This window comes from Pseudoliparis swirei, chromosome 13 (assembly GCF_029220125.1).
Source record: "Pseudoliparis swirei isolate HS2019 ecotype Mariana Trench chromosome 13, NWPU_hadal_v1, whole genome shotgun sequence".
In the NCBI taxonomy this organism is placed as follows: Eukaryota; Metazoa; Chordata; class Actinopteri; order Perciformes; family Liparidae; genus Pseudoliparis; species Pseudoliparis swirei.
The window spans coordinates 17,712,129-17,732,779 of NC_079400.1; the positions used below are offsets into that span (position 1 = coordinate 17,712,129).

At 43.0% G+C, this 20,651-nt stretch overlaps 1 protein-coding gene across 3 annotated transcripts in view; it reads left to right on the forward strand.

The window, feature by feature from the left end:
* The first annotated feature begins 379 nt into the window (after positions 1-379).
* Positions 380-20,651, forward strand: part of rhbdf1b (rhomboid 5 homolog 1b (Drosophila)) — a 31,000-nt gene continuing 10,728 nt past the window's right edge. For 2 of the 3 annotated variants that reach the window (XM_056429725.1, XM_056429727.1), the window contains exons 1-4: positions 380-822; positions 19,720-19,856; positions 20,068-20,201; positions 20,449-20,595. In XM_056429725.1, coding sequence (XP_056285700.1) covers positions 19,740-19,856; positions 20,068-20,201; positions 20,449-20,595 — 398 coding nt within the window. In that variant the 5' untranslated portion in view covers positions 380-822; positions 19,720-19,739. The remainder of the gene's footprint in view (positions 823-19,719; positions 19,857-20,067; positions 20,202-20,448; positions 20,596-20,651) is intronic. The other variant, XM_056429728.1, reaches the window with a different exon arrangement.

A 20,651-nucleotide genomic window follows, 5' to 3' on the forward strand; every position in this document is an offset into this window, starting at 1 on the left:
GTTTAAGATTTACATTTGTATTCCTGGTGGTTTTGAGGCATCTTTCAAGAAGTAAATTATATCTGACAGAGCTGAGGATTCAGCTTTGCCTTACAGGCCAACATGTGGAATACACTCTGTCACAAAACGTGAAGATGTAAGTTTAGGTTATATCCTGACAGTCCCCCCCCCCCACCCCCTTTTTTTTAAAAGTTCACTCACCAGTAAGACCAGGTGGGATGTCCTTGCTTTACAACTAATAATTATAGTAAAATCTGCAGACTTCAACAGCCACCTGCAGTTACTCGGCATCACCGCTAGGCGGAGCGGCAGCAAGGTATTCGGTCGCTCGGCGTTCTGACATCAAAGCGGCGGCGGCGGCGGCGGCGGGGCGGACCGGGAGACGACGCGCAGTCGCACCCGAAACAGTGAGCCGGTGCGGCGGGCGGACGGCGGCAGAGGACCCGGAGGGCTCGACCCAGAACACCCGCGGTTCCGTTCGGCTGTTGTATATTTTTAATGAGACGCGGACGCCGCCCTCGCGCTTGACAGTGCAACTATCTCCTCCTTACTCGCGCCCCGCGCGGCGCGCGTCATGCGCGGCGGGGATAACTTATGAAGTGAGCGGCGGCGCGTTGGCCGCTCGCCGGTGGAGCTGTCGGCGCGGCGGGGCTCTGGCCGCAGCGAGCCCCGGGTTCTCGCGTTTTTTGGGGGGAAGGTAAGCGCGGAGCCGCTGTGTGTCACACCGAGACCCGGTACGCTCCTCACACCGGGCTGTCAGTCCGCGCGCACCCCCGCGGTCTGCGAGCACACCGGGCTGCCAGCACCTCGATCTCAGCGCAGGTATGCAGGTTTTATTATTTACTTAACGGTATACGCTGCGACACACAGGGGGTCAGGGTGGGGTCTCCCGAGGCTCGCGGGGGGAGACCCCACGCGTGACAGTTTCAGTTAAAGCGTGACGTGTACTCTTAGGGCAGAGCTGGCACCTGGAGTGGCTTCCAAGGCTTTCAAATTCATGTTCGTGTGAAGTCCCATGATAGGGTCCCAGAGTGAGAGGAACAGGTGTGTGTGTGTGTGTGTTAGGCATTACTCCCCTTCTGCTATATAGGTATAATACTATTTGGATGAAAGGCCAAGGTGTGTGTGTGTGTGTGTGTGTGTGTGTGTGTGTGTGTGTGTGTGTGTGTGTGTGTGTGTGTGTGTGTGTGTGTGTGTGAGAGAGTGAGAGAGAGCATGATCAAATCCCCCCTTTTTTATTATACTCTAAAATGCTGTAGTAAATCAAGTTACATGCAAGTCAAACACACACACACACACACACACTCACACACACATACACGGTCATAATATAAATAAATAGATTTGAGAGTGCTGCTGTGATGAAAGGGGCCGTTGTTGGGTGCTAGCTGTGCAGAAAAGGCCAAAAGAGACGATTAACCTTTTTGACCCGGGTCTTGAAGTCCAGGTCCCATAACAGGACCGGTGGCCGGGGTTTGAACCAGTGACATCATGGAGACTCAGTGGTGAGACTCTGGACCTTCCAGACTCTCTTCTGTCGACACATGACCAGCTTTCCTCGACTATTTTTGAGTGACTGTAGATTATTTTCCAGGGGTTTCATATAAGTTTCATGTATACTTGTCTTTCACATATATATAACGGATCTACCTGAACCAGAGACCTGTGGTACTAAATGAATCAACACCTGTATGTTCTGTATCTCCAGAACTGCACCACCTGCTGGGCGGATGTGTTCTGCAGGAGAACCCCACGGAGAGCCTTTTAGGTTTTTTTGTCAAATTCGGTGCAAACTGAACATGCAATACGTTTGATATTGATCCACTTTGAATAAACAAGCACCCTCTGTGCAGCAGGAGCTGAGGGGATGGGGGGGGGGGGCTGAGCCTCAGGGCTCTTCAGTCCTGCATGTCATCCGCAGCAGCGGCGTGAACCCGCTCATTGACTTGCAGTCCACGTCTGGCTGCTGGAGCCCCGGATGTAAAGTTGTGCAGGAATGACTTCTCAAACCACTGAGTGAGTATAAGTGTCACTTCTTTAACGGGCTTTTGATATTTAGATGAAATACGCTCATCGGTCGGCAAAAGATTTTAATTAAGTGGCTTTTCTTTTGTCGAGGCAACCACGTGAGATGGTAACTTCTTGGCTCGGCCTACAACAATTATGTCATCCCAGTCCGGCAGCACTCAGGGGGTCAGCGCTACATGTGTTCAACTCTCATGGGATGCTGTACTGAGTTAAATGATTTAATTTGTTTTATTTTGTGATTAAAATCTGATTTTGCAACATGGAGCATTGAATAAATGTATTACGACATTGCTTTCCTCTGAAGGTAGAGGGGTATACGGCTGAATTACATATTCTTTAAGGGTCTTTTGGTATTTCAGGGTACAATAAGTTAGATTATCATAATTCAATACTTGTCATATCTCAACATAATGATGTTGTAATTAATAGCTGTTAGGGGCCCATTGCTACTGGTGTTTTTCTTTCACTGTGAACTGTATTTTAAAGGTGTTTTTGATGATATGCGACTGCAATAGTTTTGTTTTTGTTAAATATTTTTTAATACGGTCGTCAACATTTTTAATTTTTTATAATATTCTGTTATTCAGCCAACTACATCTCTTGTCAACTAAATGCTGGTGACAGGGAGTGATTTTGGAGCATGCACATAAAACATGTGACACTTATTTCTGAAACTGACAATTTATTTTTTACTCTCGATTAACCTGCTGCTGATTTTCTTAATGAATCGATATTTTTGTTAGTATTCAAACGGGTGAAAAATGCCTAATGCAAAAATATCCATAGGCCAAAAGTGACACGCAGATTTATAATCTGTGTCCAAAAACCCTAAAGATATTTTTATTATTATCTATATATTATCATCATATTATCATTTGATGCACTGTACTAGATTGTAGCTACAGCTAATTTGCATCTGTAGTCCTTATATATATATATATATACATATATATGTATATATATATATATGTATATATACATCTTTGAGAACTGTAACTAGTAATATTTTGCTATTTTTTTCATGAAAAAGTACAAATCTTTCTCAAGAAAAGTAAAAACTTAGATCACAGTAAACGGTCCTTTAACCTAAAACTATAATCTTGAGCCTTTTAACTGTAAACTGCTTTGCAATAAAACTTGTCTCGACTTTCACACGCAAAATCACAAGAGAAAGTGCTTCACATGGTCTGAATGTTCACACACACACACACACCCACACACACACACACACACACACACACACACACACACACACACACACACACACACACACCTTGAAACAGGAAGCCGACAGCATCCTGCAAGATGTGCGGTGTGTGTACGGTAGTGTATCTGATGTCTGTTAAGCGTGTTGGAACAGGCGGACAGGGAAAGCAGCCGTCACACAATAGCGTGAGCTTGAGTTCTGGCTCTGAGAAAATGAAATGCACCCTCGTGTCCGCTGCGTGCATCCGGGGTGGAGAACTGTTTCTTCTTCTTTCAGGAGCCCTGCAGCATTTTGTTCACAATGTCTTCCTCATGGCCGTTTGCCCACCAGTGGATTGTCTCCAGGGCCAATGTTTTTGGTTTATGACCCAATACCTGCATGAACTCGCGCCTTTCCCATCAGCCTCGGCGATAACTTGGTAGTTTAGAGCTAACTCGTGAATGTTTGCATGCTGAGTGCTGACACACTAACCTAAGATGGCGAACTAAACATTATCATCCATAACATGTTAGCCAGCGTAGCTGCACAGCGTAATCTGTCCAGACCTGCACATGGCACAACGTTGAATTGACTCGTTGGGGACCACGTGAACTGTTTTCCCAACGTGTCGACTACAGAATAATGGAACCCCCCCCCCCCACACCCACACACACACCCCACCCCCCCTGGCGTGATTTGCACGTACGCACTCTGCACGGAGGTGTCCCGCGGTTGTCGTTGCAAACCATCTGGTGTGCCGGTTGCGCAACACGTGTCACCGTCACCGTGACAGCAGATGGAGCCGATACCTGCCGCCTTCAGATGCCTCACCGGCGTGGAGGAAAGGCTCGTCGGTTTCGCTGTCGTCTACAGAATCACCTTTAAAAAAAAATCCGGATCCCGTCTCTCCGGCATTGATATCACGATCGATGCCTTTTCTGAGTGATCACATGTCAGCATTCTTCAACTCTCCGCCTCTGTTTCTCTCTTAGGCTTTCATTTTTTTCATCTCTCGCTTCTTTTTCTTTATCGTTTCCCCCTCACGAAAGCCTCAGGAATTTAAGAGTTCGAAGTGGAACTTGGATTTGTGATGTCAGTTATCAGTTATTGTTCTGCTCTCTGAGATGATGATCAACAGAAACAGACTTACTGCTCGCGTTGTGCCAGATGTTTATCAATTTATTATTGTTTATTTGCACACACACACACACACGCATCTACTTGGAATAGTAGAACCGTGAGGACCTTGACTAGGAGGTGTCGCGTGGGGACACCACTTTCAAAATTGAATAACAGCATCATTTTGATCACATACTATTTTAGGGGGCCCTGGGAACCAAAATATGAACTCGAAGAGTCCCACGCCCCACCCCCCTCACCCACACACATTGTTGGGCCTGTCCATAAACCAGAGGGGCCTTATCCGAAAATAAAATGCAAAAACAAAAACAAACAATGTACAGTACATTTCAGGGATCACACTCAGTATTTATTTGCGTTGCTCTCATTGACACGACTACACATTTGCAGTCACATTAATCGTTCTTTCAAGACCCGGTAGTGTTTATTTAAATTCATCCTCAAGCTGTTGTCTGGTTTCAGTTTCATTAACCCGCCTAGAGACAGAAATAAGACTGAAGGATCAGCAACTGTACAGTGGAAGTAAAGAACGCCCAGACGGATCACTGAGAGGTCATCGGGGGATGACTGGATGTGGGTATGATAGGGGTTATGAAGAACAAGTATTCGGTTCCTTTATAACGTCCACCGTGTGAATCTTTTTAATCAAATGCAAACTATGTGTGAGGAAAACCTCGGGAACGTCTTTGCAGAGTTGATATTCACTGCTTTTGAATAAGTCAGCTGTTACTGGAGATATTTTAGTTTTAGACAGGACCGAAAGCTGGTCGTTCTTTTTATAAGGCAGATATGTTTAAACTGTGGAGTAATATGGAAACATTTCAGTTTTAGCCTATTAAATTGCTTACTAGAGATAGTTTTACTCCCATAAGCACCTGATTAGGCTTCTCCCTGCTTTATTTTCTTCCAATATTTGAGTAGTCAGCGTTTTGGTAAAGGCTGCATACGTACTTCATCATTCATTCATTACTTTAAGCCAGGGGTGTTCAATACTACGCCGCGATCTACTAGTCGATCGCGGCGTAGTATTGGTAGATCGCATGACATAAAAAAAAATTGGCCCGCCCCAATGAAATCTCCGCCCGCCACCCTATAATTTTCTCTAAAGCGCCAGATTACAGCAGAAGTAATGTAAGGTCCCTTTTCTTAAAGAGCACGTCTTTGTTCTTGTATTGAACTAAACAGCCGTCTGTTATTGATCGTATCCAAACAACAGCATGTCACTTCTGTCTCGCCGTCTCGCGCGCGGCAGAGCTCCGATGCCGGCGTGTCTGCGCGCATCGGGACGGAGCAACCCAAAAAAAGTCACTTGCACCCCCGAAAAGTGTTCAAGAACACTTTTTAAATTTCTTTATGGAAGAAATGAATTCCCTTTTTGTTTCTCTTTTATCTATTGTCCTTGGCAATTCTCATTTCTGAGAATCACCTTCCCACCCACCCATTTTGTGATCTCACAGCAGAGCCCACCCACCCCCTTCTCCAATTCAGCCACTTCCCTGCACTCAAAAAAACGATTCAAGCCCTTCTTAGAGGTGACACATTTAAATATTGTTTGATACATTTAAATAAATCAATTACAAAAATAGATATTTATATTTAATGGGTGTAACACAAAATGTATGAATACTTTCATTTATTAGATTTATTTAGGTTAGATGGTGTGCATATCAACTCAAAATAAATGTGTTTCATTGAGGACTACTCTTTGCGCATGCGCCAGCTGAAAATCAGTTGTTTGCATGAGGTGAAGACACTTTCAGGGCTGTACAGTGGTGTAGTGGCTAGCACTGTTGCCTCAAAGCCAGAGGTCCGTGGGTTCAATTCCCAGTCGGGGCGTTCCTTCTGTGTGGAGTTTGCATATTTTGTTCGTTAGTTAGTTTATATTTTGAGTTGGACAAACACAAATTAATTTAATTTAATGAATATCGTTATTTTATTTTAGATGTATTTGATACAAATGAGTTGGACTAACTTAATTACATTTGATTGCACTGATGTGCTAAATTTGAGTTGGAGTTGCATATAATTATTGGATGGAAAACCTGCCAACAATTTAATTGAGTTCATCCAATGAGTCATTTCTTTGAGTGTGGGTGGAGGGGGGTTTCTGTGAGATTCACAGACGTAACTCCTGCTGGAAGTCACTGCTAGTTATAGAGCGTATTCACGTGACGTCAGAATCTCAATCGCGCCATCTTGGGGTCCCACTTATTAAATGTCAGAAGAAGTTGACCTGGCTATCGTGTCCGCGGTTTGATTATGCGAGAGGCCAGCGACCTCATGTCCTTCTGCATTACCAAAGAAAGATTTCAGCGGTTGGAATTGAATATTCGCAACGCTTTTTTACCTGATTTTACTCGCTCAACACTTTGTGGTTTACCCCTAGTTACCAGCACATAGCCCGGTCACATTCCTGTCAAACAGTTTTCATTTCCGCTCTCGACCATGGGACATTAACAACTATTTCTGCGTTATACTTGTTGTGGAAATACCACAAATGTCGGAATATCAAGCGCCCCGTGTCTGGGTTCATACTATGATCCGTAGTCGCACAGCTCCGCCTCCAGGACGAGTGTCTGGATGAAGCCGCTTCCAGCTCCTTCAGTCCTAACGCTCATACGCCGAGTGAAGCCGAAGTAGATGCATGACAAGTTGAAGTAATAGCCTCTTGTTGAGCTGATAAACCCATATTCTGAATCATTAGTCCCACATCCAACAATGAGGCACAGTATAATCACAAGGCACACCGCTTTGAACCGAAATCGTGTCTCCTTCAGGATATAATGGTCATTTCTAAGGGAAGAGCGGCATACAAACAAGCAAAACAATGCCGTGGTGGGACCCCAACATGGCCGCCAGAGTTTGTTGTGGTCACGTGAGTGAATACGCTCTATAGACTCTGGTTCGCTGTTCCGTGACGTCACTACTCACTAGCGACGTCACAGCACAGAACCAGAGTGCATGTCATGTGACAATGTTTCCATGGTGACTGTAACGGATCCCCGTATTTGAATCTGCGTGAGACTTACTGCTGGTGAACTTCTTTATTTTCTTTCTTTCGGCGAATACAATTGAACCAAAAATCTTTCTTAAATACCTCCTTGTCACCACCGTAAGAGCATTAGCCTCATACGGGACCATTAAAACTATTAAAACTTTATATGAAATGCGCATCCGTCCCTAAGATTTAGCCGTACCGTCAAGTTTTAATTTTAACATAAAATAAAGGTGCGCTTCCTTTTAACATTTCAAAATGAAAGTCCGATATAGCTCTAAGAGGAAGTAGATTAAAACATATACAAAATCATTAAAACAATACAATATAAAAAGGCATACATAAAAACAAATAAAGCAGATACAAAAGAAGGCAATCAACACGAAACAATACACCTTGAAGGGTTATTTAAAGTGACAATAGCCGTTTCTCAATTCAAAGTACACTGAGTACAGACTTGTGTTCTTTTAGAGTCTGGTCTTGGGAGTCCAGACTCCGAAGGACGGGAGGACGGGAGGACGGTCTTTCTGCGATTGGAACAGCAGCCTACTTGATGACGTCACCACATCAGCTGTTCTTGCTCATGAGTTTACTCCAATTTTTCACTGTAAATTACTTTTTACAGTCCAACAAAATGTGACAACCCTGCTTTTTCAGGGTTTGTGTGTATATAAATAAATACATATATAACATATTATAAGTAGCTCGCATGCTGAAAAAGTGTGAGCACCCCTGCTTTAAGCCAACTGATAAGACCTATCTGTATCAATATGCAGATTTTTCAGTTCTTGTTTTCAGTTCAAAAAAATATTTTTATAAGAAATTGCTCTAATCACGACGAAGAAGATCTTTCCATGTGGACCCTGGCAACTGCAACGTGTCACTTAGGATACAATCCAAGTGCTAATGTTTTTTCTCAAAATATTACACAATATACTCCTCCAAAAAATAATGACAACACCAAAAACAATCAATGAATTGTTCCCACTGGTGTGACGAGGTGAAGCCCGACTTGCACAGCATGACATGTGATGTAGTTTTTGTAATTATCCTCAAACTCGAGCCGTAAATACAAATTAATTTGCTTTTTTACTCCTGTTTCAGTTTAAAACTATGGTGTCCAGAGGGAATTATACACCAGTTAAAGGTACTGATATCCAAAAGATCCATTGTTAGTTTTCATGGTGTCGAATTTAAGGAATTAATGCCAGCCTCATCAATTTGGAAGTCTGAACTTCTTGAACTCGTCACACAAAAAGTCTGGATGAATAGCGAGCTGTCTGTCAAAAAGGAATTTTAATCTGACCATAATCTGTCATATATACTGGTCTCCAAATGTTAAAGTCCATTTGATGCCAATGCTCGTCTTACCCTGAGGGACTCCAGACTTCTCCATGAAGATCCTGTACGACTCTTCTTTGAAAACCACAATCATGACCTCCATTTTTCCCCTCTCAATATTCTTTTCAGAGCCAAAAAACCCATCCCCTACACCCCCACCCCCCTCCCACACTTTCTTGCCCAATGTGGCATCTGTGGGCAATTACCATTATGTTTTCATACAAGGCCAGCCAACACAGGAAGCAGTTGTATCGGCGCTCTCAGCGTGAGTTTGTGAACGGACAGCAGGAAAGGAGGGATGGCTGCCAAGGAGGTCTATTCATATCTGCTTGAGTAGACTCTTATTGTGGCGGCGACCTTCCTGTGAGGTTCGGCTGATGCTGCTCTCTTTGTCAGCCTGTCCGTCAGCTCTTTCCTCGTCTCTTCACTGCGTGACTTAATGATGGCTGATTGGATTCTCCTCACACACGATCTACATCAAACAGCCAATCATTCTCAAGGAGGCATATGTAATTGTACCGCGGTGGGGTTTACCGACTTACATTACAAGACAAAGAACCATGAAATACGCAGTAAAACCTCAATGAAGAGATTCTAACGACGTGTACGGCTATATTTAAACTCAAAGGAGAGGTCGCGTAACCGTTTCACCTTTTTGTACGATAATAAGAAAACGTCCGTTTGCAGCTTTAATGAGAAATAGTTTCCTTTTTTTTCTTCTTCTTTTGCACTGTGTCCTTGAGAATCCTCCAGTGGATACAAAGACCAGGGCTGTGTGGATATGTATGATAGCTATGAGGAAAGTTATTGTACCACGGGAAAGGTATCGGCAGGAAGTCAGGGGAGATGGATTTGTGCAAAGCGAAGGACTTTTGCGTCGGAGACCAGGGTTTCTTTGAGTTCTACGTGGGGCTTTACCTTGAGGTACACTCTCTTTGTAGCTATGCTTTGCTCTCCACCAACTCCTGAGGACAACGTCTGTCTCTGGGGCTGCTAGATGCTCCACTATGTTCCTCAGCATCGGGCCATGTTCACAGCATTGTTTCTCTGTGACTCACAGTGGCTACTTCTTCAGATGTGGTCAACATCGACTCCTCTACCGTTTCTGCAACCATGAAGCTATACTGTTGATTTAATAGTTATGTTAGACCTCAGTACAAACATAGTACTACTCATGAAGTTAAACAAAACCTCCGTTTGCTCTGTTTTTAGAGTTTTGGGGTCTTTTCTTGGATGTTTTTGGAATTCAGTTTGTATTTCTTGGCCGAGCAGCCAGAAGGTCGTGCATAGGAGTTCCCTTGGAGCTTTCTGTAGGAGTGATGGGTGAGTGCTACATCGTTTTTCTTAGTATGCATTAGTATCTCCATATTTCAGACTCTAGTGTCTTTCAGTTTGCAGCTGTAATAGAATCTAAAAAAAGGCCTGGTAAGTCCTCTTAGGGCCATTTGGCCTCAATCACTTGACGACTTAGGAAGGTCCTTAATGCTGAGAATATAGAACAAAATGCCATAATGCTAATGCAAAATAAAGTACCAAAAGGCAAACACTTCAAACAAACACATTCCATTTTATTCAAGGCTGCAGAAGGAGAAAAAAAAAGATGTTTTATTAGGTTTTGTTGTAAAGAATCAGCTGGGAAGTACATCAATATTTTATAGATATTGATGTATGTAAAGTGTTTTAAGGCTGCATTGCAGTACAGTAATGACATTTTCTGAACTTTTCCGAACTGTTCTAGCTTTTACTTTACCCACCTAGTCATCATATCCACAATATAAATGAGTATCTATCAAATCAATCTAATTTTCATCATATGGCTCAGCACTACTGTGAAGTTAAAATGAGCTTCCAGGTATGAGTCTATACTGTTACTCTTGTGTGTGTGTGTGTGTGTGTGTGTGTGTGTGTGTGTGTGTGTGTGTGTGTGTGTGTGTGTGTGTGTGTGTGTGTGTGTGTGTGTGTGTGTGTGTGTGTGTGTGTGTGCTCTCCTCTGTGTTAGTGCTGTGTCAGCACACACAAGGTGTGCTGTGCTTGTTGAGGCCGTTCTTCAAAAAAGATTAAGCAAGATATTGGGCGGGCCAGAAAAAAAGAGTCTCCTGTCTCTCTTCCTCTGCCTCTCTATCGTCTCTCATCTTCCACCACACACACACCATCCTGCAGTCTCTCTTGCAGTCTTCTGTCACCAGCTTCTACTAAACGAGAGACTCGACTAGCGGAAGGGAAACCAGACGTCCTCTCTGCTCCTTCCTCTCCTCCACACAGTAACTGAGGAACCATTATAGTCTCTCCAGTGGCACGTCTGGCAATTAAATGTGCCACGAGGCGCCAGATCAGTTGGAGGGATGAATAGCAAAAAGCTGGCTTTCCGTTAAGTCGTTCCTATTTTAAAACTTTGCAGTTGGCAACTGATGATTGACTGTTTAAAGATGCTACATATGAGCGAATCACATATTCATTAAGGCTTCAGAAGCCTATCTTCACTACAATGATTGTTATTACTGTCTGCTGCTCGGCCCTCTGGTTGAGCTGCTCTCTGTGCACACACACATCATACACAATCCGCTCTGAAAAGCATATACAGCACATACAATACTACACTCAGGAGTGCACAATTATTACATACATTTTTTATTTTATTATTTGTATTTAATTATTCTTCATGCAATCTATTCATTAATATCCCTATTTCCCATCTTCTTTTTTCTTTTCTTGGCGTGAGCACCATTTAATGTTTGTTCTTTGTTTGTTCTACACTGTATACCTGAATATCATATGTACCAAGACATACAACTGAAAAATGTACAAAGAAAGTGGCTGTATGAAAATACATATTGTTATTTTGTTGAAAAATACATTTTTAAAAAGTGAGTAAAAAAAGAAGAAGGAAACAACGCTTCATGTTCAGGACATATCTATTGCCTCCATACACTGTTTTCAACTTAACATTAACTCGCAGCTAACGGTGATAACAGCTAACGGTGATAACAGCTAACGGTGATAACAGCTAACGGTGATAACGGCTAACGGTGATAACGGCTTATGGTGATAACGGCTAGCGGCGATAACTGCTTACCTGATAACGGCCAACGGTAATAACGGCTAACAGGGATACTAACTAACGGTGATAACAGCTAACAGTGATAACGGCTAATGGAGATAATAGCTAACGGTGATAACAGTACAACAACAGCAGTGCTGACAGACCTAGCGGTGTTAACCCAGTGCTCGGCTTCTGAACCCACAAAACCCTCAGATCATTTCGACTGTATTTGTTTTGTAGCTTTTCATCTCTTTGTTTTGGTTTCCAGACTCTTTTCCCTCCACACTGTTTATTCTCTGCCGTCGGATTGGATGGATTTCCTTTCCTTCTCGCTCCTTTCATCTTCTCCCAACACGACATACATGTTTCTCTGCTCTTTCCATCGCTCTCCGTCCGTTGCCGTATTTTCCATCTTCATCTGCAGACAAGACGCACGCCGTGGCTGTGTAATCACGGCAACACTGAACATTTACAACCATGACGAACGCTTGCGGAACTCTTTAAACTTTTTTTTTTAAATGTCAACATTTTTTCACTGTTGAAATCTTTACAGAAGACGGCAACTATAGCCTCTAGGTTTATTTGCATTCCATCTTTTTCTTCTTCTTGTCTTCCTGTGCCGGCTACTTTGGAAGACGTGTGGGTGTGAAACAAAGTGCCGCGGGCCATGGTTTGAATATTATCAGATTCAAAAGCAACTTTTCCACACAGGCCACACGCCAATCTAGAGTAAAGGAAACTCACGATAGTCCTTTTCAACCGTCTCCTAATCACTCATGGTCACAGTCATGGGAGACATTTCTCATATGAGAAAAATCGGAGACTTTTTGATCATGCATAACAAAAGTGTTTGAAGTTTATCCGAGCATTTCAACCTTCTCTGCCTATGCCTCGGCTTCACTTTGCCAATTAAATCCCTCCTGCTGAGACAGCTGCAGTAGTAGAGAGAGAGATGATTGCACTTAGAGGCAGACAAAGAATGTCGGCCTGACCTCTGATCTGCTCTGATTGGCTGCTACTGTTTATCTCTGTACAGTTAAGCAACTTTTTTGTATGCAGTGCTCTTATTTATTAAAGCCAAAAGACATTATAAGGAGAAAACCTGTCTTTCTTAATCATAAGCCTCTTTTTTTAACAATATTGCAAAAAGGATTTAGTTATTTTCATCATCAATTAATCTGCCATTTATTTTTCTCAATCGATCGGTTCACCTATGCAACCCCACTTACTTTAAACCATTTATTATTGAGCAGATGGATCCAACATATTGCACCAAAGACAACCATGACAACGAGTGGTCGGCCACGCAGGAACCACAATCCGGTTTTATAGCGCTCACCAGATGAAGAAGTCACTGACATTGTAAGCTGGATAGATTAAGCCATTGGCAATAAGTGAAACGTCCCCTAGAATATGCTGGTTTAGGATTTATTGCAGATCTAATCTTTGTGCATTTGAATTCCAGCACTTTTGGAAGAAGAAAGAGAAGTGAACCCCTGCAACAATTACTCATCTTTTCCATAATGTCGCATGGTAATTACTGATGATGTGCACTCAAGCTGAGACTGAACCGAAGTGCCACAGCGACGGAGCAATATCTAACAGCAGACATCATATCTCTCAGTTATCTTGCAACTTTTAGCGATGCTTCGATGTAGCAGTTAATCATCAATAAACAATTACAAAACGTTAGCGTCAATGGGAAGGACCTGGAGCTCCCGCAACGCCGGCAGATTGTATTTAAATGTCTGTTTTATGGCACAGAGCAGAACACGAGGGCACCGGTTTTCTGTAAAAGTGGATTACAAGCTGTGGAGAGAGTTTGTCGCAATGGCAGACGATGTTAAGATGGAAAGGAAGATGAAAAAAATAGAATGAGAAAACCAAGTGTCATGAGGGCACACGGAGCTTCAAAGGCCTTTATTTGGTGTTTTTATATTTAGTTTAATTGTCATTAGTATTGTGTATTGTGTATGCATATATGTTGTATATATACATATATATTTTATTTTATATTTTGCTTTGTATGCTTCTATATCTTTCATCCCTGTTTTTATATTTTATTTTTTATTTTTTATTCATGTGTGTTTGGTTTATTGGTGTTGCTACTGCTACGACAAATTTCCCCTTGGGGATTAATAAAGTATATATCTATCTATCTATATCTTTTGTGAAGGGACTTAAAAGGAGTACTAATTTAAAAAGAGCAACAAATTCTAGTTTCATCAGCAAAACTATTAATTAATTTACTTACGCACGAGAAATGTTCTTTTTTTGTTTGTTTGCGTGGTGAAGACACAAATCTACCTTCATATCTGTGCACAGTAGCTTTGAGTATGCGCTTCCTGTGCACGTGTGTTTGCAGTCACAGCTGCTGGTTGACTATAAACCACTCTTTCTCTCTCTGACTCTGAATCTGCGGTAACGAGATGGAAGACAGACGCCACGAGATGAGCGAAGCAACCTTCAGACAGATGGTCTCGAGATGGATTCATCTCGTCGAGATCCTCGGTGTGAGTCTGTTAAAACCTTCATGCAGATAGATGTCAGCGTCAGAAACCGGTGTTGTATCATGTATCATCATATGAAGGAATTCAGGCTTTTTTCTCTCGATATGATTTCAGAATTTTTCCACACACACACACACACGCATGCACCAACTTGAACTCGTAAACCCGTGGGGACCTTGACTAGGAGGTGCCGTGTGGGGACACCACTTTCAAAATTCAATAACAGCATACTTTTGATCACATACATTTTGGAGGGCACTAGGAACAAAAATATGAACTTGAAGAGTGCCCCCCCCCACACACACACACACACACACACACAAACACTTATGCTACTGCAAACAGAAAGAAAATGACATACTGTGCTATGAGTGTAACATCTGGCGCAGATGAGAGTCCTATGGTGTGTGTGGGGGGGGGGGGGGGGCTGGGGGGGGAGCACACAGCATAACTCTCTCTTAATCTATATGACCTACCCATGCTTAGTTATATCATAGCAAACAGGGTGATGGAGAAGAAGAAAACAGTCTTTTCGAAGCTTCCGGCGTCGGGAGTTTGGAGGACGCTTCGTTTTCCCCAAATCAGAAACATTTGATTAATTTCTTAACGCCCCACATGAGTTTCTGTTGTAAAACATGTTTGCTTCTCTGCCCACAGGAGGTTATAATAATTTCACATTTAAGTCACAACATTACATATCCTTCCCTTCATATACTTTCATGCAAAGCATCACAGACAATGATAGCATGCCACATGCAGGTTGCTGCTTACCAATGTGAAGTTCAGGACTCGGGCCTTCACCTGGAGCAGTCGCTCAGTTCCCATGACCACGACTTCCCAAAGCACCGTCCAGAAAAACAACTGCATTAACCCTGAAGTTAGAGTGGACCCGGTGGTGTTGTTGGGCAGGTTATAGAGCAGAGCAACGCTGGCGTGATGAAGGTCAAACCTACCTGGAAGTGCTCTGGTAATTGACATTTTAACGGCACCTTTCTCTTGCAGTGCAAAAAAAAAAGTTAAAAAAGACGAGGACTCTTCCCCCACGGCACCATTCTCCGAAATGAAAATAGACGTCATTTAAACAGAGCCTGCTCAAATGAAGCCAGAGTGGCCGAGGTTATTGGGATTATTTTGGGCTCCTCGTATAGTGCCAAGATCGGCTTTTCTGCAATGATCAGATTTTGGTCGCTGTTGTTTCTTGATGCCAAATATGCAGGTGAGAATCCGATTTGCAGCAACGGGACAAGAAGACATGCCTTTGTTTCATTCTGTCCTTGCATGTCAGGAATTGTGTCCCCCCGCCCCCCACACACACACACACATACACACACAATTTAAAAAGGATCACATTTTGCCGTTGTTCAGCTACGACCCCGATAGCCACATGAGGCCCACAAGGTCATTTACTGTGATACTGGTCAATAGGTAACAACCATCTCTTGGCATTATTGAAGAAAAACAACAACAACATTGCTTTAGCCAAGCAGTTGACTCCCAATCAGGCTCCCAATTAGACGGCGGTGATGACATCGCCGTCCATTCAGCGGTCAGTGTGAGCCTCTGTGGCCGGACAGCAGCAACGATGCCATGTGATGCACGGCGTAGGGATTACAGACCCTAATCTGCCTGTCATGGAAAACCCAGCTGGAGGGAAAAAAATAAGAAAAAGAGAGATCATGATGTAGGATGTCAACTAGATGAGAACCCCCCCAATGGAGAATCGCAACAACAACAACAACAAATTGTACGTGTGTGAGCATGTGTGCATGTGCATCGTGCTTTACTGTGTCATCATGTTCACATCCGTCTGCGCTGCTGTCAGTGTGCACGTCAACACACACACACTGAGCATCACCACCACAGAGCAAAGGATGTGGTGGTGGATCGTCCTGCTGAAGGTTTCTATATGCAGGTGTGTATTTATCCTCTGTGAGAGAACACACCGGCTTCCACGAGTGACCACACAGACCAAAACACACTCTGACAGGGGCAGCCGGGAGGCAAAAGTGTCCTTCAGTGTCGGCCTACATGTATATATATATATATATATATATATATATATATATATATACACTACCATTCAAAAGTTTGGGGTCATCCAGACAATTTCGTGTCTTCCATGAAAACTCACTTTTATTCATCAAATGAATTGAAAATTGAATAGAAAATATAGTCAAGACATTGACAAGGTTAGAAATAATGATTAATATTTGAAGTATTAATTTTGTTCTTCAAACTTCAAGCTCAAAGGAAGGCCAGTTGTATAGCTTATATCACCAGCATAACTGTTTTCAGCTGTGCTAACATAATTGCACAAGGGTTTTCTAATCAGATATTAGTCTTCTAAGGCGATTAGCAAACACAATGTACCATTAGAACACTGGAGTGATAGTTGATGGAAATTGGCCTCTATACACCTCTGGAGATATTTCATTAGAAACCAGACGTTTCCACCTAGAATAGTCATCTACCACATTAACAATGTACAGTGTGTATTTTTGATTAATGTTATCTTTATTGAAAAAACAATGCTTTTCTTTGAAAAATAAAGACATTTCTAAGTGACCCCAAACTTTTGAACGGTAGTGTATATATATATATATATATATATATATATATATTTATCAACATTTCTATAAAAAATTACAATTGAGGAGAATCATTATATTCAAAAGGTGATTGTTTAGTCAGGCCTTAGAGTTTACAGCTACTACGTTTTGGTATAATGTCGTAGTTCAGTGATGTGTTTTTTGTCCGATTTGGTAATTAGCACTAAACTCAAAGTCCAGCTGGTGGGAATTACCTGAGTTTTACACTTAGATTTCATCATAACAATGACATTTGTGCGAAAGGAATACACACTACCGGGCAAAAGTTTTACAACATCCCCATTTTTTCAACCTTCAAGTGCAACACGTATGTGAGAACTTCTGCACCAGTGTTTGGAAGAACTTCCTGAACAATATTTGATTTTCATTGTTGAAATAATGTCATACGAGTGTGTTCAGCTGTTACATCTGCACAAGGTGGCTATTCTTTGATTAGTTACATTTTGTTAAACAATCAGATTCCATGATTTATTCGTTTAATCTCCAATTGTGTATTTGTTCTATGCTTTAATTCCAAAGTACATTGAGAAATTAACAGTGTACATTTCAATAAAAACTGGAGAAATTGGGTCATCAAAGTCACCAGGATGCATTCATCGCGAGAGTAGCGATCCGGTGTAGAGAAATACACACACACACACGGTAACCTCAGTAGATCAGTATGCAATGAACAAGCCGTGATGTGTTTCACAGCTTTGTGGAGCTGTGTGGAAACACACGCTCAGCTCGTGCTCTCTCGCTGTGCCGCTACGGCTTCCATCTACAGCTGAGTAATCACACGTTGTGTTTGTCCAAACACCCACGTGTTACCTACCAGAGCTACAGGTCCACACCTGTTCTGCAGGCATTGCTGCACAGCGTCCTGGGAAATGTCGTCGATGTAGGTGAAGAGAGAATTAATTGAGTGCAGAAACCCAAGCGTTGAATATCTTTCTTCTTTATTTAGACTCGCCGATGCCAGACGTTTGAGTATCTCGTCTCCGGCACCGGTTTTGGATGGAGGAGATTAATGTTCAGAGCATGGCTTTATGGAAATGGTGGAGTGGGGGCTTTTCATTTTTCCAAGAGCGATGAATGACTCGCAGCCGATGGTCTAGAGGAGCTGCTCGTTGGTGGTCGGTCGTTACGGCTCACCAGAGCCCCGTGCAGATGTCATATTATCCGGTAATAGTCCCCTCCACTCCAGCTCAATGACTTCCCCTTGGACCGTAACCAGACTAGAGGAACGACAATGTCTTCTCCAGCTGAGCTGCACACAGACACTTTCTTTCACACTCAAATTAATTTGGAAATAAATACACAAGACCAAGTGTGTGAGAAAAAGACACTATAACTACCAATCAAGGCCTTTATTCACCCAAACAGGCCTAAGCTAGAGGTATATACCCTTATCTAGAGGTGTAACCTTATCTAGAGGTGTATACCCTTATTGATAGGCATATACCCGTAGCTAGAGGTATATACCCTGACCTAGAGGTATATACCCTTATCTAGAGGTGTAACCTTATCTAGAAGTATATACCCTTATCTAGAGGTGTATACCCTTATCTAGAGGTATACCCTTATCTAAAGGTGTAACATTATCTAGAGGTGTATACCCGTAGCTAGAGGTATATACCCTTATATATAGGTGTATATATCCTTAGCTAGAGGTATATACCCTCACCTAAAGGTATATACCTTTATCTAGAGGTATACATGTACCGCTAACAGTGGAAACCGAGCACTATTTTAAGGAGCCATTTATTACCAAACTACATTGTGTGGGGTTGTCTGTTAGTTCTTTGAAAGCCCGTCCACTGTGTTTCATCCAATGGTGTTATTACATCCATATGACTGCAGAATGTAGACGGCGTGTTGGCACAGTGTGTGGCACCAGTGACACGGCGAGCAGCAGGAAGGTGCTGAGGTTTGACCAGCTCAGCAGCTTCACAATGCATAACCCCCACGTGGAACACCAATGAATTGTGTGTGTGTTGGCACTCCATTTTAAAAGTTGCCACTGTAAATGCCCTCATTTGCTCGCCGGCCTCTCTAGAGACGTCTTCCTCGTACTTGCTTGTACTAAGACGGAAAATCTTTTTTTACTCTCCAAATGCCTTCTTTTACCCATAAACCCTTGAACCAGGAAACAATAGGATGGAGGCTTTGGCTTACTGTACTCTGTGGTTTTCACTTGTACAAGTGGCCCTCTGCATTTAGACCACTTGTACGTGGATGTAAAGTGTGTTTGTGTGCGTGTGTGTGTGTGTAAGAAGACTGCCCTGTCTCTGAGAATCATGTCGCCATCTGGTGGTGCTGAAGCTCCACTTCAGACCTTAATATATATATTTATTGGGCATTCGTACAACAGCCACAGCTGCAGCGACCAATTAAACTGATGAAATAACAACACCACCTGAGACTATTAGAGAATCGATAATTAGTCTATTCAAACGTAAAGGATGAGGGTAAAGGCCCTGAGTTTGAGTGTATGTTTGTGTACGTGTGTGTGTGTGTCTCTCTGCCTTTGAGAATCCTGACTCCCTCACCTGGATTACGTGGATTACAGTCTGTGTGCAATTACTCAACAAAGCTGTTCAGGTTTTTTTTTGGGGGGGTTCATTGTCGTCATGTGTAAGCGACCGTATTTTTGGACTGTGTGTTCTGAGCGTTGTTCTTCAAACTCATTTGCACTCAATGCAAATATTCAGTATTATATTTTGAATATACTGTTTGATTTTGTTTACATGTGTATATATTTGTATATGTGTTGTACATTATTTTTTTATTTCTTTAGTAAAGATGTATCTCATCATTTTGGTTATTTATTTAAGTTCTCTAACTTTTTCTGAACTTTTTTTGAATTTTTGTTATTTGTTGCCGTCCAGCTGGCGGACGTAGGGGAGGCATGTCCAGCACGGACGAGCCGGGCAGCAGGAACAGCAGCCTGCAGAGGAAGAAGCCGCCATGGCTCAAACTGGACATTCCCACCATCCAGCTAACGACAGACGACTCGCCCTCGCAGGTAAGAGCGAGTCGTAAAACGGTGTAGCGCCGTGTTTGGAGTCGTCGTTTGGACAAGTAGGGGAGGCCGACCGGCACGATTGTGCATGTGAATTTGAATTTATTTGAGTAAAAGTGCATTCTCAGACATCCAAAGCACACGACGTGGCACGGCGGGCCTCATCTGTCTGTGTGTGTGTCTGTGTGTGTGTGTGTGTGTGTGTGCGTTGCAGCCGATGAGACGGCTCCGCAGCGTCAGCTTGCCGGGCGAAAACCCTCAGACGAGCATCGCCTCCTTCGAAACCTCCAACAACTACCTCAGACCTCCTCTGGAGAGGTTGCCCTCCTTCACACAGTCCATCAAGAGGTTAGAGACACACACACACACACACACACACACACACAGGGCTCTCTTCTTTTTCCTCTCTGCTGATTTCCTCCGGCTGCTCATTTCTTTCTCCACTAATAAATCTTTTAACCAAACTAATTTAAGCCTCTTTACTGATTTAACACACATTAATCCGGCTTCACTTTTCTTCTTCTTCTTCTTGTCCTCCTTTTTCCTCTCATTTTCTATTTCTTCTTCCTTCTCTACGTCGCACCGTGCATTAAAGTGAGAAACGGGTGCGCTTTGAGCGGGTCAACACTGTTCCCCCGAAGGGCCAGAGGGGGCCCCGGAGGGAGTCCAGCGACCGGAGGCGGTCCTGCATCCCCAAGATACTGACCCGCCGCCGCTCATCGATACCCAAACAGATCATCAGGTACAGGACAGGTGGATCAGGGAGGGAGGGAGCTGATGACGGACGTTTGGAGGGGG